At 43.4% G+C, this 20408-nt stretch overlaps 1 protein-coding gene across 1 annotated transcript in view; it reads right to left on the bottom strand.

Annotated features, from left to right (window-relative positions):
* Positions 1 to 3868: 3868 nt before the first annotated feature.
* The window catches only part of LOC116779999 (geranylgeranyl transferase type-1 subunit beta-like), an 88174-nt gene continuing 71634 nt past the window's right edge, over positions 3869 to 20408 (bottom strand). The window contains exons 6-8 of the mRNA XM_032674518.1: positions 11605 to 11789; positions 11227 to 11335; positions 3869 to 4050 (exon numbers count right to left, since the gene is read on the bottom strand). Coding sequence (XP_032530409.1) covers positions 3869 to 4050; positions 11227 to 11335; positions 11605 to 11789 — 476 coding nt within the window. The remainder of the gene's footprint in view (positions 4051 to 11226; positions 11336 to 11604; positions 11790 to 20408) is intronic.

Below are 20408 nucleotides of genomic sequence, written 5' to 3' on the forward strand. Positions count from 1 at the left end.
GTGCTGTGTTGTACTCATCTCCAGGAGCCAGAAGAAGGATGTTTGTCCCAGAAAAGTTCTGCCCTATCTCCATGTGACCCCTTCTCCAGCAACATCCTGTTCTTTCTCACAGTGTGTTCTTACCAACAGTCCTTGGCTGTTATTACAAGTAATCCTTGGTTGGCTCCATGGCTATCTGGTTATTGATGTTTGAGACATACACATTAGCCCCTTATCTTCTGGGCTTCTACACATGATACCTTAAAAAATTGAGTCAGACAATGGGACTCATTTCTGAAATAACCTCATAAACTCCTTGGCAAAGAAACATATCATTGATTATATGTATCGCATCCCCTATCGCTCACAAGCTTCTGGAAAGATTGATAGATATCATGAACTGCTAAAGACTTTGCTGAGACCATTGGGCAATGGGGCATGGAAGCACTGGGATACCGAAGCCACTTGGCTATTTAACACCAGATGATCTGCCAAACGCCCTGGTCTTGCCCAAACAAATATCCTACATACTGTGGGAGGAGACAAGGTCCCTGTCCTGCACATAGGGGAGTGGCTGGGGAAGGCATTGTGTATTGCTCCTCCTTTGGGAAAAGGAAAATCCATTTGTGGGACTGTTTTTGCTCAAGGATTCGGGTGCACTTGGTGGGTAATGCAGAAGGATGGGGAGATCCTGTGTATACCTCAAGGAGATTTAACCTTGGGGGAAAAATAATCTGTGATGTGAGTTGGATGTTGTAGGAAGTAAAATAGCAACAAGTACCTGAACCAACAAAGAGTAAGCTTCACAAAGAACCTGCAAGTGCAGCGATGACCCAAACCAACCTGGTGTTGGTGTCCAACAACTGAACATGCTACTTTTCCTGTCCTGAGCATCCATCTACCTATCTGTTAAGGGACAGGGGATAGTACTTCATGAGAATGTGTGAATCTTTATGTTAGGAATAAAGATGGTTTTAAACTACGTAGTATAAGTTGTAAGTGCTGGAAAGAAGGAATTTCAAGAATGAGAACTAGATATAATGGGATGATCAGAAGATATGTAAATGTATCACTGTATTAGGGAAGGGTTCAAGACATACTGAAGCTTGAAAACCATGACACTGTTAAAAGTTTAACAAAAACCAATATTTATTACCAACAGGTGACCAACAAAATGAACAAACCCAAAAGGGAGGAAGGAGGAGAGAAATAAGCCCCCAGCACGACCTCCCCAGTTACCCAGTTGTTGCCCATAAAGTTATCTTACTGACCTAGCATGCCTATAATTACCCATAGCAGAAGCTGCATCCTTGGAGAGTCAGTGAGTTCACAAACTGGCAGGCGTCCCCGCCAAAAGGCAACGTTGTCCTTGGTGTGAAGTTAACTCCTTTCCAAGAAAGCACTATCTACTTTTATACAATTAACTGAGTGACCACAACCTCCCAGGTGTGGCCAGCACCACCCAGCCCGAGGCCCTCAGTCCCACCTCCCGGTTATGTAAGTGCATCTCTTCTGCGTATGCATGAGAACTTTGGAAATCCCCTAATGCACATGCAGTATGTTTTGGGGGTCTTTTCTAATTGAGTTGGGGGTCGAGCCTTCCTCCCCTCCTCATCACTTTCTCCTTCAAACGACCTTGGAGGACAACTAGCCAATCACAGAACACCAATTAAAACAGTTTATACAGAAGTTCTCCCTCCAAGGATGAATTCACTGTTTTATCAGTGAACTTGGCAGGGAGAATATAAACTACTGCAGGTGGCTGGGGCCAAACACAGACCAAAAGTATCAGCATAAATTCACCCTGGTACAATCACATTATGTGGTACCCGAGCATGATACAAATGGTATGGAATAAGGGATGGAGATTGTATTGGGACTGGCTGGGATGGAGTTAACTTTCCCCAAAGCAGCCCTCAAAGTGCTGTGCTTTGTCTTTGTAGCTAGAATGGTGTTGATAACACACCGACATTTTGGATACTGCTGAGCAGCGCTGGCACCGCACCAAGGCTGCCTCTCCAACACCACACACATGCACACACTCCCCCACCCCCAAAGGCAAGTAGGCTGGTGGTGGGCAAGAGTCTGTGAGGGGACATAGGACAGCTGATCCCAAATGACCAATATGATGTCACTCTCAACAATAAAAACTTCTCTTTTCCATGATTCACTCTGCAAAAATATCTTTTCTTAAATCATTCATCCTTCATCAAAAGGAGAGGGAGAAGGTGCATTCACAATTAAGGCATTTGTCTTCTGAAGCAACTGCTACACAAGGTCCTACTTCCCATGAAGTATCAGGACATTGCCCGATGATGACTAGTAGGGAGGATGACTAGGAACTTTGTTTCTGTGTGTGTCCTTTGCTTCTTTTTCATTAAACTGCCTATATCTCAACCCATAAGTTTTTAATCTTTTTTTCTCCCCCATCTCACTGAGAAAGGGAATGAGAGAGGGGTTTGGTGGGCCCCTGGTGGTCAGTCAATGTCAACCCACCACAGCAGCATTTCAAGCACTGTGGCAGGTACCCTAGCAGGACTTTCAGCCAGTGACCTGTGACTGGTCTCAGTCATGTAATGCAGATCTGGCCTGTGCAGGCTTCCTAACAGAGGAGGAATAAGAGGCAATAATGAAGGTGCTGATGTGGCACCAACTACCCTGTGTAGGTCTGCAGTTGGGAACTCTTCCCTTGGAACTCTACCCAAGGTAACTCCTCAAGGTCGAGAGCCCTCAACTTATTGGGTGAGTGATTGTGCATTCTGGGTTACCCTTTCCAAAATCTTGAAAATTCTTAAGTCAGTTGGGTAATATCAATTCCATTTGACATCACAAATCTGTATTCAAATGTTGGTTTAACTGTTTTAACTGGTTTATAAAAATAAATCTCATTTGAATATTTCAATGTCTCAATTTCAAAAGTTTCTGCAACAAGCACACAAAGTAAGGCACTACTACTAAATAAGCTGAGAATGTTCATCATCTGTCTCTGAGTAAACTGCTACTGATTTATCTTAAAGCCTAATGCTTCATTATTTACATAGAAGCATTAAGAAATTCAGAATTATTTCACACTAAAAAAAGAAAAACATAAAAAAAATTCAAAGTACAGTTGTATAATTTTAATGTATTGCAAAGGTTTGACTTCAGAAATAGGTTCCGATACTTCTCTCACACATGGCTATTCTGTGCTGAGTATCTCTTAACACTATATATCAGTACACTGCACCCTCATTAAAATCCCACGAAGAGAATATTTCAGTCCAAAACATTGTGACTGACTAATGATTCACTGCATCTGTGTAGAAGCTACTCAGTAGAATGATGAAATCCATTTAGTAAGGCCACACAACTTTAAAAATCCAGTTGAATAAAATAATTTTATTTGTATCTACTTTAAAAAAACCCAAAGTTTATGGAATCTGCAAGCAGATGATAAAAGGTAACTTTTAACTGAGACTTAATATGGGAGATTCTTTACCCAAAAATATGTCAAACATTAAAGTCATAAAGAACTTGAAGGTTCTGTGCTTTACTGTATGATAGTACATGTATGACAGATTTTGAAAATACTTTCCCATTATATATTTTGGCACAGTATGAATGAATTTAAAAAATAAAAAATAAAAAATAAAAATTCAATTCAATTGCCTCAAGGTATTTCTTAGAAGGAAAACCATTTGCAGATCTATTTACCATCTGCAGTGACAAACTTCTATATACCCTAAATATTTCCTTTTTAACCAGTACAGAATAACTGGAGGCAATTACCTATGAAAATGATTCCATCAATACAGATCTGATTGTATGACTTCAGCACTTAAAAAGAGCACACTGGTTATAAACTTGGGATACAATTATGCTATCAGAACTAAAATAAAGCCTAAATCATTCATGTAGAGATGTGTGTGTCACCTGAATACTCTTTTAGAGTCCTTGTTTTCCAGATCTGATGGAGATGGTGAAGGTGATCTGAGGTTCTTGTGCTTATATTCAGGGCAGGATGAACTTTGCAAATACCAGTTTCTCCAATTAATGACAAGCCACAAATCCCAAAGTAGGCATGTAAAGCATCTGAAAACAGGATGGAAAATGAAAAAGAAAAATTATGTTTCTGTCAGGGTGTAACAGCCTGGATTGCAAACCCCCTGAATAATTATAACCAAGGAAAACAAACAGATACTACATTTTAAACAGGATTTGAAACAAGAAAAAAATTTCTGCCCAAACCCCCCAGCATGAAATGACAGTGTGCAAACTCTAAGACTAGAGTCTGTTTTAATTTATAACAATTCTTGCTCACTAGTTAATTTCTTTTAAATTCTCAGGTCAAACAGTAAAATCATCTGAGGAGCTGTAAATACACTTTTTTTCAACAGAATAAATCTTTCCTCTCACCCTGCAACGTGAAGCCTTTTTTTTTTTTGCAAATGAAAGGTCAAGTGGACAGATGACTATTGAAACACCAAAATTAGCACCAGTAGCCTATCAGTAAGTTTAGACGTATGAAAAGAAAATCATTACTTTCCCTAACCTCCCTACAGATATGAATTCATTAATTATCTTGATCAACAGAGATGAGATGCTCTTATTTTCCCATCTCAAAGCTCTCCTGTTGCCTATCTTATACCAGCACTAGAGCTTACTCACTATCCTCCATGATTCAGAAAACATGGAAGAAAACAAATCCAAACAGGAAAAATTGGACACCTTTCTGACATTTTAGCGAATTAAACTAGTTTACAAAAGTGTTCAGTATACACCAAATCTAGTGCAAAAAGGGGAAAGGACATCCACGTGTACTTTTATGGGAACTTGGAAGAAGAGGAGTCTGGGCAATCTATTAGGTTGGATTATCTGCCCAAGACATCACCGCCTAAAGATGGAAAGAGGCTACGACCTTAATGTCACCCTTTCAAATTCTAAACACTTGGTAAGCTTTTGGAGGTATCACTAATTTCATGTCTGACTAAAATAATATTACAAGAAGTTATACAGCTGGAGTCTCGCTAGACAGATACCTCCTTTGAAAGATGGGTTATGTTTATCAGCATTAACATACAGACAAAAACACATTCAGTAGATATGTTGCCCTTCTCTGGAAGCACTCCAGGACCTCAATGTCTTTCACGTAGGGAGGGGCCCAGAAGTGAATACAGTATTCGAGGTGTGGCCTCACCAGTGATGAGTACAGGGGAACAATCTCTTATATAGTCCTGCTGGTCAAACTATTTCTGATACAAGCCATTGGTTTGGCCAATGTCAGACAGGGAAAACTCAACTTCAAGAAATATAATGTATTAACTCCTGTGGAAAGCTGCATTGATACTCACTGTTCTGGTTTTAACAGTCAGCAGGAAACTAAACTCTAAATAAGCCACTCCTTTTCCCCCCGCCCCTTCTGATAATGGAGGGACAATAAGGAGAGACTATAAGTTAAAATAACATTTTACTAAAATCACAATAACAACGGTGGTATCAATAGCAAAAAGTACACAAAAAGGTGTTCCCCCCCCAGCCCAAAACCAACAGAAAGCAGGGACAAAATAAACCCTGGAAGCTAGTTCATCTGAAAAAAATGGGTTGTGCAGAGCTGTCTGCTTTCAGCACTGCAACTCTGTACTAGTGCTCCAGAGGAAAAAATGGGAGGAGGGAAAAAAAAAGCCAGCGGGCAGCAGAAGGGACCAAGTTCACCGCAGTTTAAGCGGACAGTCCACTCTGCTTCAGTGACCTAGGCAAGATGGCAAACTTCTGGTTTTCAACATTTACTGTTGAAACTGTGCCCCCAATGATGATGTGGGTGGTAAAGAATACACAACTTGGTCATGCCCACATAGTGCTAAACTCTGCCTCCTATCTCTGTAACCAGGACACTCACTAAAAAATATATATACAAACCTATTTACCTATATAGGTATATTTGGTGAGTTTAACCACCAAGTTCTACACTTGTGCAAGACTGGGGAATGAGATGCTGGAAAGCAATGCCATGGAAAGGGACCTGGGGGTCCTGATCGATGGCAAGCTGAATATGAGTCAACAGTGCCCTGGCAGCCAGGAGGGCCAACCATGTCCTGAGGGGCATAAGGCACAGCATTGCCAGTTGGTTGAGGGAAGTGATTGTTCCCCTCTGCTCTGCACTGGGGCGGTCTCACCTTGAATATTATGTGCAGTTTTGGGCACTGCAATATAAGAAAGTTATTAAGCTCTTAGAGAGCATCCAAAGGAGGACAATGAAGATGGTGAAGGGCCTTGAGGGGAAGCCTTATGAGGAGCAGCTGAGGTCACTTGGTCTGTTCAGCCTGGAGAAGAGGAGACTGATGGGAGATGTCATCGCAGTCTACAACTTCCTCATAAGGGGAAGAGACGGGGTAGGCACTGATCTCTTCTCTGTGGTGACCAGTGACAGCATCCGATGGAATGGCCTGAAGTTGTGTCAGGGGAGGTTTAGGTCAAATATTAGAAAAACGTTCTTCACCCAGAGGGTGGTTGGGCACTGGAACAGGCACCCCAGGGAAATGGTCACAGCTAAGCCTGCCAGAGTTCAAGAAGCATTTGGACAGTACTCTCAGGTACACGGTGTGATTCTTAGGGATGGTCATGTGCAGGTCAGGAGTTGGACTCAATGATCCTTGTGGGTCCCTTCCAACTTGGCATATTCTGTGATTCTGTGATTCCATTGTAGCCATAATGCACCTATGCAGCCTGTGCACTACCCTCTTTAAAGCTATAAAATATGCAAGGTTTTTCAAGGCTGGAAAACATGGGTCCAAATGTTTTATTTCACGAGTAGCCTGCAAATACATGGCAGTACACAATCTCACAACTACTGATCACTGTCTTAAAACCAAAGAAAAATACCAGGTGGATTTATACCTAGTGCTGTAGGGGGTGGACAGGACCCTTGCACAAGAGGTGGGTGAGGAGGCAAGTTGATTTGGATTTCTCTTTGCTCAAGAAGCCTACTGTGGCTAAAGAAACACATGTTGAGAGTATGTGTGAGAACAACCACCTTTTGTCCTTCCAGTGGAACCTGCTCCTTTGTGAGACTGAACAGGGAATATTCTTATCTGAAGAAGATGTCAAAGAAGCATTCCTTCCCACAAGTGGGGGAAGGGAGACTGGGGGGGATGGGTAAAGGTAAACGGCTCAGAAAGTAGCATGGCGCATGCCCTAGGACCCTTTGATATGCAAGGACAGGAGACTCTGGTGTTTTGGCCACCCAGCTGCGGCCAGTTGCTGCAGCTGCGAGTGTCCCCAGAATAAACTTCTATTTCTGCTTGAAAGTCAGTGCTAATAAAATCCCCAGATCTGTAGAACCCTAATGTTTGTGGGTTTAATATTTGTAATAAGTAGCAGTAGCATAAGATAACAAATCTAACTGCTTTTTTCCAGGAAACTTCTGAAAGCCTTTCCTGTGTTTGACAACCCTATCTGGATGCTTACCTGTAGAGACTACTTGTAATTTTGGTAGTCCATGTAATCATAGAATCAGTTGGGTTGGAAAGGACCTCTGAGAACATCAAGTCCAACCCTTGATCCACTATTGCCGTGGTTACTAGACCATGGCACTAAGTGTCACATCCAGTCTCATCATAACAACCTCCAGGGACAGAGAATCCACCACTTCCCTGGGCAACCCATTTCAATGCCTGATTACCCTCTCTGTAAAGAATTTCTTCCTAATATCCAACCTAAACCTCCCCTGGTACAGTTTAAGACCACATCCTCTTGTCTTGCTGACAGTTGCCTGGGAGAAGAGACCAACGCCCACCTGGCTACGACCTCCTTTCAGGTAGTTGTAGAGAGTGATGAGGTCTCCCCTGAGCCTTCTCTTCTCCAGTCTGAACAACCCCAACTCCCTCAGCGTCTCCTCATAGGACTTGTGCTCGAGTCCCTTCACCAACCTAGTTGCTCTTCTCTGGACCTGCTCCAGCACCTCAATGTCCTTCCTGAACTGAGGGGCCCAGAACTGGACACAGTACTTGAGGTGTGGCCTCACCAGTGCTGAGTAGAATCACTTCCCTGGACCCGTTGGTCACACCGTTCCTGATACAGATCAGAATGCCATTGGCCTTCTTGGCCACCTGGGCACACTGCTGGCTCATGTTCAGCTTCTTGTCAATCCAAACTCCCAGGTCCCTCTCTGTCTGGCTGCTCTCCAGCCACTCTGTGCCCAGCCTGTAGCACTGCATGGGGTTGTTGTGACCAAAGTGTAGGACCCTGCTCTTGGCCTTGTTGAACCTCATCTCGTTGGAATCAGCCCAACTCTCCAGTCTGTCCAGGTCCCTCTGCAGAGCCCTCCTGCCTTCCAGCAGATCAACACTCCTCCCCAGTTTGGTGTCATCTGCAAATTTGCTGATAGTGGACTCAATCCCCTATTTAAACAGAGATTTTTTGCCTAAAGTAGAAGCTACAGAAGTTCAGATTCTTAATCTGTTTTAGAAAGCATCTATGAAAAAATTGTGTATGCTTATTTTGCAACCTTTCTCTGGCATATTCTGTCACATATGAACTTTGCAACAAAACCAAACTGAGGCTACTATTCTCAGCCTTACAAAAGCTAAATGTTTTAAGAAGAATGAATAATTTCTGTCCTTATTTGACCTCAACAGAACTATTAACTCATTTGTGAGATGACCCATACCAGTCTCACTATCTTAACATCATTTTGCATTTTTATGGAAGTCAAGAGGACTGTGTACGTTTAACCATCAGTAGGCTTCTGAAAGCAATGGAACTGCACACACTTCACATTAATAAAATGGGAAATCTTTACTGCATTGAAAAGACAACCTGACTTTCAGATAGTAGACTGATCTTGTAGGAAGCTCAGCTATGTATATATGGCATTGAAACTACAGATCCATAAAAAAAATGATGTTGCAGTTACAGTAATTTTTCACATTAGAACTGCATTTAGTTTTTTACTGTTTTTCTTCAAAACATGAACACAGACTTACATCACCATCTGCCCAAAGAAAGAACGCTGTAATAAACCCACTTATCATAAAAGTATAAACTTAGTTGTTTTTTCTGTAAAAAAAAACAATATTAAAATTCCCCTTGGCCAGTGGTGAGTCTGTCCTGGAGACAGCTGGCATTGACTCTGCCAGACATGGGGGAAGTTTCCAACAACTTCTCACAGAAGCCACTCCTGTAGCCCCCCCGTTACCAAAACCTGACCACATGAACCCAATACAAACAGTACCAAAGGAAATACCAAACAAGTTTTTTCCAGAAGATATGCAATCTTATAAGACTTATTCAATAAATTGTCAGAGAGAGAAAAAATCTGGCACACCAGTAAAATTTCTGTACATCCTTAAAGCAACAATCTAGCTAATCCTTAGTACTCTAGTTTAATCTTCTTGTTCCATTTCTTTGACCAGTCAGAGTATTAAAGTTAAAAAGTAGCTTACTCTCACAAAAAATTTTAAGAGACAGGAAGAGTTTACTCTATAGGAAACAGTAGTGTATGGGTAGGAACACCATACAAATCAAGCAAACAACTTTATTCATAGTCTTGCCTTCCTCAAATCTTATCTTAAACTGTCTTAAAAGAGAGTTTGAGGACATTCTTACATGACTGGGGTTTTAATCATAGTGTTTTTCTTCCTAACCTCATAAGTAAACAGTTCATCAAGAAAAACAAATATTTTCTTGAAATTATTGGTCTACATAATGTACACCAAATTTAGCTAGTCATTAGGAATTCTAAAATGATTTTCAGGGGAGGAAACATGTCATGAGCCCTATATTATCAGTCTGACAAATTGTCAACTGTTCTTCAAAATGAAATCACGTCATACTAAAATATCTCTGTGCAGATTCTGATCAGTCTCCTCCTTTATTCTAACTATGTTTTTATCTTGTTTACTGAGTTTATGGACTATTTCTCTTCTCTTTACAAAATACCACTGAATGTTACTACCGGCACAAAGTTTGTTTTCATATCTTTACAGTATCTCCTTTGAATTCTAGTATATTTTTAAATTGTCAGTTTCCACTTCTAAAATGCAACCAATAACTACTTCATATTGTTGCAAAATGTGGAATATGTAAAATTTTATTAAGAAAGGATGTTCTTTGATGTTTAATCTTTGTATACTTTCAAGTCCAATCAACAACGAGGGAGATTTAACCTGTGAAACAACAGATAGCAGCTAACAAGCTCTAAAAATGATGTCCAAGTGTTAGAAAAACAAATTACTTGTTGGTAGAATTGCCTTGTTAAAGTTTAGGGCTGGACATGCTTCAGTGATCTAAGACCTAGAGGGAGGTAAACAAAGCTTGGGAAGAAGGATGTACCACTGATTGTGGACACAAGGAATGCAGAATTTATGGGCCATAAGGACATTTGGCAGAACTCCCAAGATAAGGAAGAAACTAATAAAGTCAACTTAGCAACTGTGATGAAATCAACTCCAACTGGGTAAAAAGTAATTCCAGCAGAGGGAGATTGTGATGACCGACTCATGGACAACTGACCCAAGAGACCCACCGACCTAAAAGAAGAGAAAGACTGAGCATGTGGACTACTTAGCACGGGAAGCGAGACAACTATGTAACTTGTAGCAAATGAACACTAATTCCTTTGTATGCTAAAATGTATAAACGGTAAAAAGCTTTTATAGTTGGTGTCCTTGATTTGTGGAATACCACCAAGCACCCAGGTTTGCACAACTTGGAAATAATTAATCACTCTCGAGTGTGTAATTATTGGCTTGTTGCACACTGGGTGACAAATCCAATTTTTGTGGACAACAATATATACTATGTATAATTTCTATGCATAATTACAATCTGTAAATCATACTATGTTACTATCTAAACTTTGAGTATTTTTAAATGCATCAAAGATTTCTGAATAAGCTCAAAGGATCAATTTCTTAAGGAAATAAACATTCTGAAATATTTTACTCAGACCCTTTACAAAGATACCCACTGTACAGTGTAATTTTTAATTAGAATCATTAAACACATGGAAAAGCTTGTCCAGCTCTAAATAGACAGTGATACTGTTTTGGTGATAGTCTAAATGACAGCAACTCACTTGTTCTGATGTTGAACAAGGAAAAACTACATTCCTTTCCCTCCAAATCATGAAAATCTCATATTTTACAGTTCATTTTTTTACATTACTTGGGGGAGACTGGGGAAAAAACCTCTCTTGCCCTTCTTAGGTGTTTGACTGCTGGAATATATTTGTCGCTTAAAAGACACCATAATTTTGAAAAGTAGAATTACCTGGATGGCTATCTGGCCACTTGGCAAATCCACCAACAAGATGATCTTGAGTTGACAGAATGTAATTCCGGTTTCTCTCAAAATTCGTATATTGGAATATGTTCAAGAGCTGAAAAGAAGTTAGAATGTTACAGTAATATATAAACTTGAATATATTTTTAAATATTAAAATATGTCTATTTAGACAGATAAGTAGTGCAATATAGTACTAACTTGTTAAACCTCCTTATCCTGCATTTTTTCAAGATGAAAAACCTTTATAGCAATCTCTGCATATTCTTGTATTTGCACCGACTATGTAATTCTTCCAAATAACACAAGATAGTTTAAGAAACAAAACCAGGTCAATAATTATCCTGTAGGTTTTCTCTACACTACCTTCAAAGTTGCTCCCACCCAAAAGGAATAGCAGGTGTCTACAGGTTTGTTGGGTCGTCCATGGTAGCCATTTTGCTGTCTCATTATACACCATCTTCTTATCCTGTTCAGTTCTTTTTCTGAAAAAACTTCCTCCAGTTTACCCATCAAACACAGTGATGCAATGCCACAAAATGTAGAGCCACCTATGAGGAAATAGTTGTTTATGCAATGTTTTAATATACCCAGATTTTCACTGAAGTCTGTATGATCTCAATCAGAATTTTAACTAGGGTAATATCAATTAAACTAATTAATTACTAAAAATTATACAACAGGAATGAGTAAATGGTAATGCAACAGAAGACATTTCTTGATGCATTACTTGCACAAGAAAGCTAATGGGAAACCAGCAATCAGACTATCAGACTGAAGCAGAGATGCCAAAGGCAGTGACAGACACAACTCCCCAGAGAAGAAAAACAAACTGAAGGGTAAATGTCTGACAAACAGTAAGCAACAAACAAACAAACAAACCCTGCAAACCCCAAAAGACATGGTTAATGCTATGAAAAAAAATAGAGGATTCCTGTGGTTGTAGCAAAAAAACAAATTATGCTTTTAAGGATTTTTTTATTGTCAAGGAAACTGCAAAGTAAAATTTGAAATTAGAAGAGAAACTCATATTCTCTGTCTGTGTATCATTGTCATCACTTTAAAAAACCCATCAAAGCTCATTTTGAGTCTATTATCTGTAATTATATAATTATGACCTGGAAGTAAGCTGTTGATACGAGACATGGGGACCAAGAGCCACTGTTACACTATTATGGTACCAGAAAACCCAATGAAATCTAGGATTATATTTCACTCTGATGTTGAAATGTAGGAAGGATACTGAAGTAATGATGTTTGTTATTGTTAGCATTCTACAGTAACTTATTTAACTGCATTTTAAAATATGTAGGGGTATAATTTAAGTTTTTCAAATTTACCAGGGGTCTAGGAACCAGTTACTGGATGGACTGATTATCTTGATTGGGTGGAAATGAGGAACAGCATCAGGTTGTCTGTGCTGTTCATATCCATGCAAGTGCCAGTATTGTAACAGTATGTGGAAGGAAAGAGAGTCTGTTCCTTTAAGGGTATCTTGTCAAGGACCTTTTCAACGCAAAAGGAGATAATAAGAAAAGGGAAGAAGTCATAAACAAGAAAATACACAGAGACACAAACCTGACCAAAAAACAATAAGGGAGGCAGTGATGAGAACCAAACCAGGTCACTCACTAATTTGTACGGATATATGGAGTGTGGGAATATTTATTCCATTAAGATGATCTGATCAAGGACCTTGTCAAATGATGAAAAGGGGGAATCCATAAATAAAACAGAGACACAAACATAATGTAAACAAACCTGGTCAGTCACACTAATTGATGGGTTATCAAGAAACCACAGTAAAACTGAGACTTTGCTACTGATAAGGATGCAAACCTGAGGGTCCAGGATGTTGAAGGGGAGGTCGGTGGAACTGTGCAAATAGATGAGGGAATGTGCAGGGGAAGGGGGAGCAGGAAGGAACAAAATGGGAGTAGACAGAAAAGGGTATAAAAAGGACTAGTCATAGACTCATAGAACCATAGAATCATAGAACAGTTTGGATTAGAAGGGACCTTAAAAGATCATCTAGTTCCAACCCCCTGCCATGGGCAGGGACACTTTCCACTCGACCAGGTTACTCAAAGCCCCATCCAGCCTGGCCTTGAACACTTCCAAGGATGGGGCATCCACAACCTCTCTGGGTAACATGCTCCAGTGTCTCATCACCCTCACAGTCAAGAATTTCTTCCTAATATCTAATCTAAACCTGCTCTCCTTCAGTTTAAAGCCATTCCTCCTTGTCCTGTCACTCCATGCCCTTGTAAAAAGTCCCTCTCCAGCCTTCTTGTAGGCCCTCTTCATCTACTGGAAGGTGCTATAAGGTCCCCCCGGAGCCTTCTCTTCTCCAGGTTGAACAGCCTCAAGTCTCTCAGTCTGTCTTCATAGCAGGTGTTCGAGCCCTGCAATCATCTTGGTGGCCCTCCTCTGGACTTGTTCCAACAGGTCAACGTCTTTCTTGTGTTGGGGACCCTAGAGTTGGATGCAGTACTCCAGGTGGGGTCTCACAAGAGAACAGCAGAGGGCAAGAATCACCTCCCTTGACCTGTTGGTTGTGCTGTTTTTGATGTAGCCCAGGATGCAGTTGGTTTTCTGGGCTGCAAGCATGCATTGCCAAGACATTTTGAGTTTCTTATCCACCAGCACCCCCAAGTCCTTCTCCCCAGGACTGCTCTCAATCCATTCTCCACCCAGCCTGTATTTGTGTTTGGGATTGCCCTGACCCAGGTGCAGGGCCTTGCACTTGACCTTGTTGAACTTCATGATGTTCACGCAGACCCCCCTCTCAAGTCTGTCCAGGTCCCTCTGGATGATCCTAGCCATGTTGACCGCACCACACAGTTTGGTGTCAATGGCAAACTTGCTGAGAGTGCACTCAATCTCACTGTCCATGTCACCAACAAAGATGTTAAAAAGTGCTGGTCCCAATACTGACCCCTGAGGAACACCACTCATCACTGGTCTCCACTGGGACATTGAGTTGTTGACCACAACTCTTTGCATGCAACCATCCAGCCAATTCCTTATCCACCAAGAGGTCCACCCATGAAATCCATGTCTCTCCAGTTTAGAGACAAGGATGTGTCCTAGTTAGAACAGCTGGGACCAGTTCATCACTGTATGGGTGTAACCCAAAACTGTGTATTCTATAGCCTTCCATGCCATTTCCCAGAAACTGTTATCAATAGACTATTTACACCATCTGACTCCTCAGGCTATAAACTAGGTGTTAAGAGGCCTGTGAGATAGGAGGATGCTCCTGTCCTCATGTGGGAGGCGTGTCCAAGGTACAGGGTACGTGCCGGGGCAGAAGAGCCCAAGGGAGCATGCGCTGACATAGGTAACCTCATTGGCCAAAGAAGTCACATGGTGTTAAAGGATAAAACCGTGTCGATTTTAAAATAAAGTCTCTTTGTTCACCATCACACGAAGAGGTGTTTTTCCTTATTATATAAGGACATTTGCGTACCCTACATATGGCGTACCTGAACTTGGGACCTTTTTAACCTATATTAAGTCAGTTTAGCATATCCCGGATCAGGCAAAACACTCGGTAATTCCGTTTATCGTCTCGATTGTGTGGAGACGGGAATTTTCACTGAAAAAACCCAAGACGTCTATAAGTCGTTGTCTCAATTGCATATGAGAAACGGAAAGTTAGTTTAGGAGCTCCAAAATATTAGGAAAAGTGCACAGGAAAGAGAAGAAGAACGAAGAAAAGAAAAAGTCGACAGATCGAAGTGGCCGGAGAGGGCGGACCCGACTCCAACTTACGCCGGAGCGGTGAGTCAAGCTGACAGGCAGCGGTACATAGCACGCAGCAAGGACTTTTCCCTAACCGGTGCGGTGCCCCGCAGTTCGGAGACCCGGGCGGTGGAGCACCTTAAAACCGCCAGGGGAAACCCCGCTGCCCGCCGCTTGCCGCGGCTCGACCGTGTGCGTAAAAAACGACTCCACCGCTGCCACCTCTAACATCCTCAGCGACTGCCAGACCCCGCGAAGCCTGCACGATTTCTGCCTAGTAGAAACTGCTGCAACTCCCCGTCCGCCCGCCGCCCCTGCCGACTCCGCGCCAAGCTTAAAAGCCATGCCGCAACCCCTCCATGCCACATTCAAACCACTCTGAACCTACTGAAGCATGCAGTGCCCGAAACACAGCGATTCGCGGGAACCCCGGAGCTGTTACTGCCACTGGACGCCACTTCCGCCTCCGCTCGTCGCAGAGAGAGCCCGCCAGCGCCGCCGCCCGCCACCACCAAGCCAGTGCCTACCGCAACCCGAGTGACGCCGAGCCCGACCGACGCCATAGACAGACAACACCTCTACCACCCACGCGGACCAAGAGACTGAGAATCGGGACAAGTCAGCAAATAGACAGACACTCTCCAGCAGCGCACGTTCAAACGCCGAGATTCAAAGGTAAAATGGGAAGTTTCCTTTCCACTGAGGTATCGCAGGACACAGATGCACTGGCTATCCTGCTAAAACCATATCACATACACGCTACAAGGGCTGAATTGACAGACTTGGTACCCTTTATTAAGGCAGCTGTACCTCAACTGCCATTGGTTGAAGCCCTCCACATAGAAATATGGGACAAATTAGGAAACCTTATAAAACTCAAAGCTCGGGGGGGGCCCCCAAGCTAACAATGCTTTCCCAGCCTGACAAGCCATAATGTCTGCATTAAGCAGAGCACAAGAATGGACAACACACATATCCAACACCAACACACACCCCCCCGCTCACGCTGCTGGTGACAGCCCAGCTTTTAGGTGTAGGAGCTTAAACACACAAAGTCCGGCAGGGGGAGGGAGAGGAACTGTTCGTGATTTAAGTACTGAATCGGGAACCGGAAACCCAAGGGACGCGGGTCGGCGGGAAGGGACGAGATCCGAGATGTGAGATCCCAGTCCATGGGACCACCGCAGGGGGCCCCGTAATGGCAATGGGGGGGTAACCCAGTACATTTACCACCCCAGGCATGGGTGCCACCATCTCACCTGCCACACGGACCAGAGACCGACCCATCCCTTCCCGCTCCAGCGCTACCCTGTCCCACCCACAGGCACAATGGGGGAAGTAACCCTGCCCCCGCTCCGTCCCCACCACCCACCGCCACCCCCCCACAGGGAACCAGGTTCACTGGGGCCGGGGGGGAGGAATGGGAGGATGAGGAGGAGGAATTCGGGATGAGTCTGCTGGGAGGGAACGAGGCAGCAAACGGGGAAGGATCGATTGATAGGTGGGGTTTGTGTAGAGAGGAGGCATTGCGAATGGGGGACCTGTAAGTAATAAATGCATGCCCCATCGTTATTGGCCCACGTCAGAACCGCCGATTCCAACCCTTACCACACGAACTAACGAAAGAACTGAGACAACTAATAAGGGAAACTGGCATGTCTTCCCCTAACACCCTTGCATTTTTAGAGACACTGAGCTCCACCTACATCTTTATGCCACACGATTGGAGAACCCTGTTAAAAATAAGTCTTACTAACACCCAGTACAATGTGTGGCTGAACAATTTTAGAGAAAATTGCTCCGCTTATGCCAGTGACCCACAGGCAGGTGTAACAGCACATCAGCTCACCAGGGAGGGTAACTACCGTTCAATAGACTCACAAACTGGGTACAATAGAGAAGTATATGAAGTGATAGCTAAACATGCAATGCGGGCTATGAGGAAACTACCCACATCAGATAAAGATACCAATTTATCTTTTACAAAAATAATGCAGGGCCCAACAGAACCATACACCCAGTTCTTAGATCAGCTGCAATCTGCCCTAGATAGGCAGATTGAAAATGAGGAAGTCAGGGAAATACTTAGCAGGCAACTGGTTCTTGAGAACGCAAACCCTGACTGTAAAAGAGTTCTGCAGACCCTTCCCAAAAGGGAAAGTTGCAGCATTGCAGAACTGGTTCGTGCCTGTCAGGGGGTTGGCTCTATGGTACATCAGACTGATTTATTGGCAGTAGCACTGAGTGCCCAATTAAGAGTGCAGGAGGGAGCCAGGCCCAGAAGTGGTTGTTACATTTGTGGTGCCCCCGACCACTTTCAAAGGGATTGTCCTAGGAAACCCCTAGCAGTGGCACCCCGCAAGCACCCAAAAGCAAGAAGGGTGCCAAAAAACTGCAGGCGAGGGGCACTGTCGCACGCAAACAAATGCGACACGGGAACAGGCTGGCAATTTGTGCCCCCCCACCTCAACCAGTGCTTTGTGCCCCTCCACCCCAGCCAGCGCTGGGCTGGATTTATCCAACCGGGACGCAGTCTTCATAACTTCCACAGAGGTAGTACTAATCCCGACTGAGCATTGGGGTCCCCTTAGCCCAGGGGTACATGCACTACTGATTGGAAGGTCCTCCACTACCAGAATGGGTTTATTTGTGCTGCCTGGAGTGATAGGCTCAGATTCTCCTAGTGAGATTCTAATAATGGCCTGGACCCCTTCACCCCCCTGTTTCATTCCAAAGGGACAGAAAATCGCTCAACTAATCCCCTTCTACAGTGCATCGCCTGCCGGGGAGGGGGAGAAGGAGCGGGGTTCAGGGGCCTTTGGCAGCACAGGACACCCACAAGTTTACTGGGCAGCAGCCATCACAGCCACACAGCCGCTCATGATGTGCCAAGTTAATGGGCACAGATTTACAGGCCTTGTGGACTCGGGAGCCGATGTTTCCATCATAAAAGACTCCGAATGGCCACTTGACTGGCCCACTGTTTGCCCAGTTGCAACCATTCAGGGGGTGGGAGGTACACGAAGACCCAGAGTGCCCAAGTACTCACTGTCTTGGGACCAGAGGGACAAATAGCCAAGGTAGTTCCTTTTGTTGCTCCAATTCCTTGTTCACTGTGGGGGAGGGACGTACTCAGCAATTTGGCACTGTCATGCAAATTCTTTCTGCAAGCAGCCAGGTTTTTCAATAGGGGCCATTGGTCAGCCGTCCCAAGCACCGATTAAGCTAGTCTGGAAGAGTGACCAACCGGTCTGGGTAGATCAATGGCCTATGAAAAAGGAACGGCTTGAGCATTTGAAAAAGCTTGCAAGAGAACAATTAGAAGCAGGACATATTACGCCAACAAACAGCCCCTGGAATACTCCTGTGTTTTTCATCCCCAAAAAGAGTGGTAAATGGAGGATACTACAGGACCTCAGGGCAGTAAACGCAGTCATAGAATCGATGGGAGCATTGCAACCAGGGTTACCCTCACCTGCTATGCTCCCAACAAATTGACCACTAATAATAATTGATTTAAAGGACTGTTTCTTTGCCATCTTTCTGCACCCCGAGGATGCGCCAAGGTTTGCCTTTTCCATCCCGGCATTGAACAATGCACAGCCCATGCAAAGGTATCACTGGGTTGTCCTTCCTCAGGGGATGAAAAATAGTCCTACAATATGTCAAACAGTAGTGGTAAATGCTATTCACCCCATCAGAAAGCGTTTTCCTTCTGCAATAATCTACCACTACATGGATGATATTTTAATTAGCATGACCACAGAACATGAACTGCAAATTGTTGTTACTGCTCTGACTGATGCTGTCCAAGAAGTAGGGTTGCAGGTTGCGCCAGAGAAAATCCAACGATTGCAGCCCTGGACCTATCTTGGATGGAGGATTACACAGCAAGAGATTTCCCCACAGCCACTGCAGCTCGAGGTAAAAGACACTTTAACCTTACATGAGTTGCAAAAACTCCTGGGAGCCATTAATTGGTTAAGGCCTATTCTAGGCTTAACCATAGAGGAGCTACACCCTCTCTTTGTGCTGCTAAAGGGGGACTCAGACCTAACGTCTAACAGGTCTCTGACAACAGAGGCAAGACAGGCATTAAACATTTGTGCCAAGGCAATAGAAAATAGGCAGGGCAGGAGGAGAAATCCTGAACTGCAAATCTACCTAGTCTTAGTTCCCAGCAGGTACCAGTCATTCGGAGTCTTGTTTCAGTGGGATCAAACTGAGAAAGACCCACTGCTAGTTCTGGAGTGGCTGTTTCTGCCCCACACACCACCTAAAACTGTATGGACCATTAATGAAATGTTTGCTAAGCTTGTCATTAAAGGCAGAGGAAGACTACAGGAACTGGATGGAAGGGATCCAGCCATCATCTACGTTGCAGCCACGAGGGACAATTTAGATTGGATGCTGGCTGAGGACGCAGGATTCCAAGCTGCCTTGGCAAGTTTTGATGGTGACATTTCAATCCATCTCCCTAAGCACAGATTGTGGGCAGAAATGAGCCAGTAAAAGGCCTCACAGTCTTTACACATGCATCTGGGAGAACACAAAAGGCTGCGGTGACCTGGGTAAACCCTGATACAGGACAATGGGAATGAGAGGTACAGACCATAAACCAAGGTTCTGTGCAGGTTCTGGAACCGGTTACCATTCGTATTGCCTTGGGGAAATTTTCTGAACAACCTGTTAATATTGTTACTGATTCTTGTTATGCTGCAGGGTTAGTCTCACGTCTGGAATGTTCATTTCTTCCAGATGTCTCTAATCCTCATCTGTTATTTGAAATGTGTTCTATTTGAGTTCTTGTCAATCACAGAAAGTTTGATTTCTACATAATGCACACCAGATCTCACACTGACATGCCAGGACCAATAGCTGAAGGGAACCAGGAGGCTGACAAAGCAGCAATGTTTAACACAATACCCAGGGTCCTAGAGCAAGTAAAATTGTCCCATTCATTTTTTCATCAGAATGCACGCTCTCTAAAGAGACAATTCAAAATAACAATTAATCAGGCTCGAAACATTATCATGACTTGTCCAGACTGTCAGAAAATCACCCCCATGCCATCTCAGGAAGGCATTAACCCCAGAGGGTTAATGGCAAATGAGATCTGGCAAACAGATGTCACACACATCTCCGAGTTTGGCACATTAAAATGTGTACATGTAACTGTAGACACACATTCACAATACATAACTGCTACAGCACACACAGGTGAGAAAGCCAAGGATGTAATGAGACACTGGCTCAGTTGTTTCGCTACCCTTGGTACCCCAAAACAAATAAAGACTGATAATGGACCAGCATACATCTCTGAAAAGGTAAGAAATTTCCTGTCAGAGTGGGGAATTTCACATGTCACAGGAATCCCACGCTCACCTACCGGACAAGCAATTGTAGAAAGGGCACACTGCATA

Source organism: Chiroxiphia lanceolata, chromosome W (assembly GCF_009829145.1).
Source record: "Chiroxiphia lanceolata isolate bChiLan1 chromosome W, bChiLan1.pri, whole genome shotgun sequence".
NCBI lineage: Eukaryota > Metazoa > Chordata > Aves > Passeriformes > Pipridae > Chiroxiphia > Chiroxiphia lanceolata.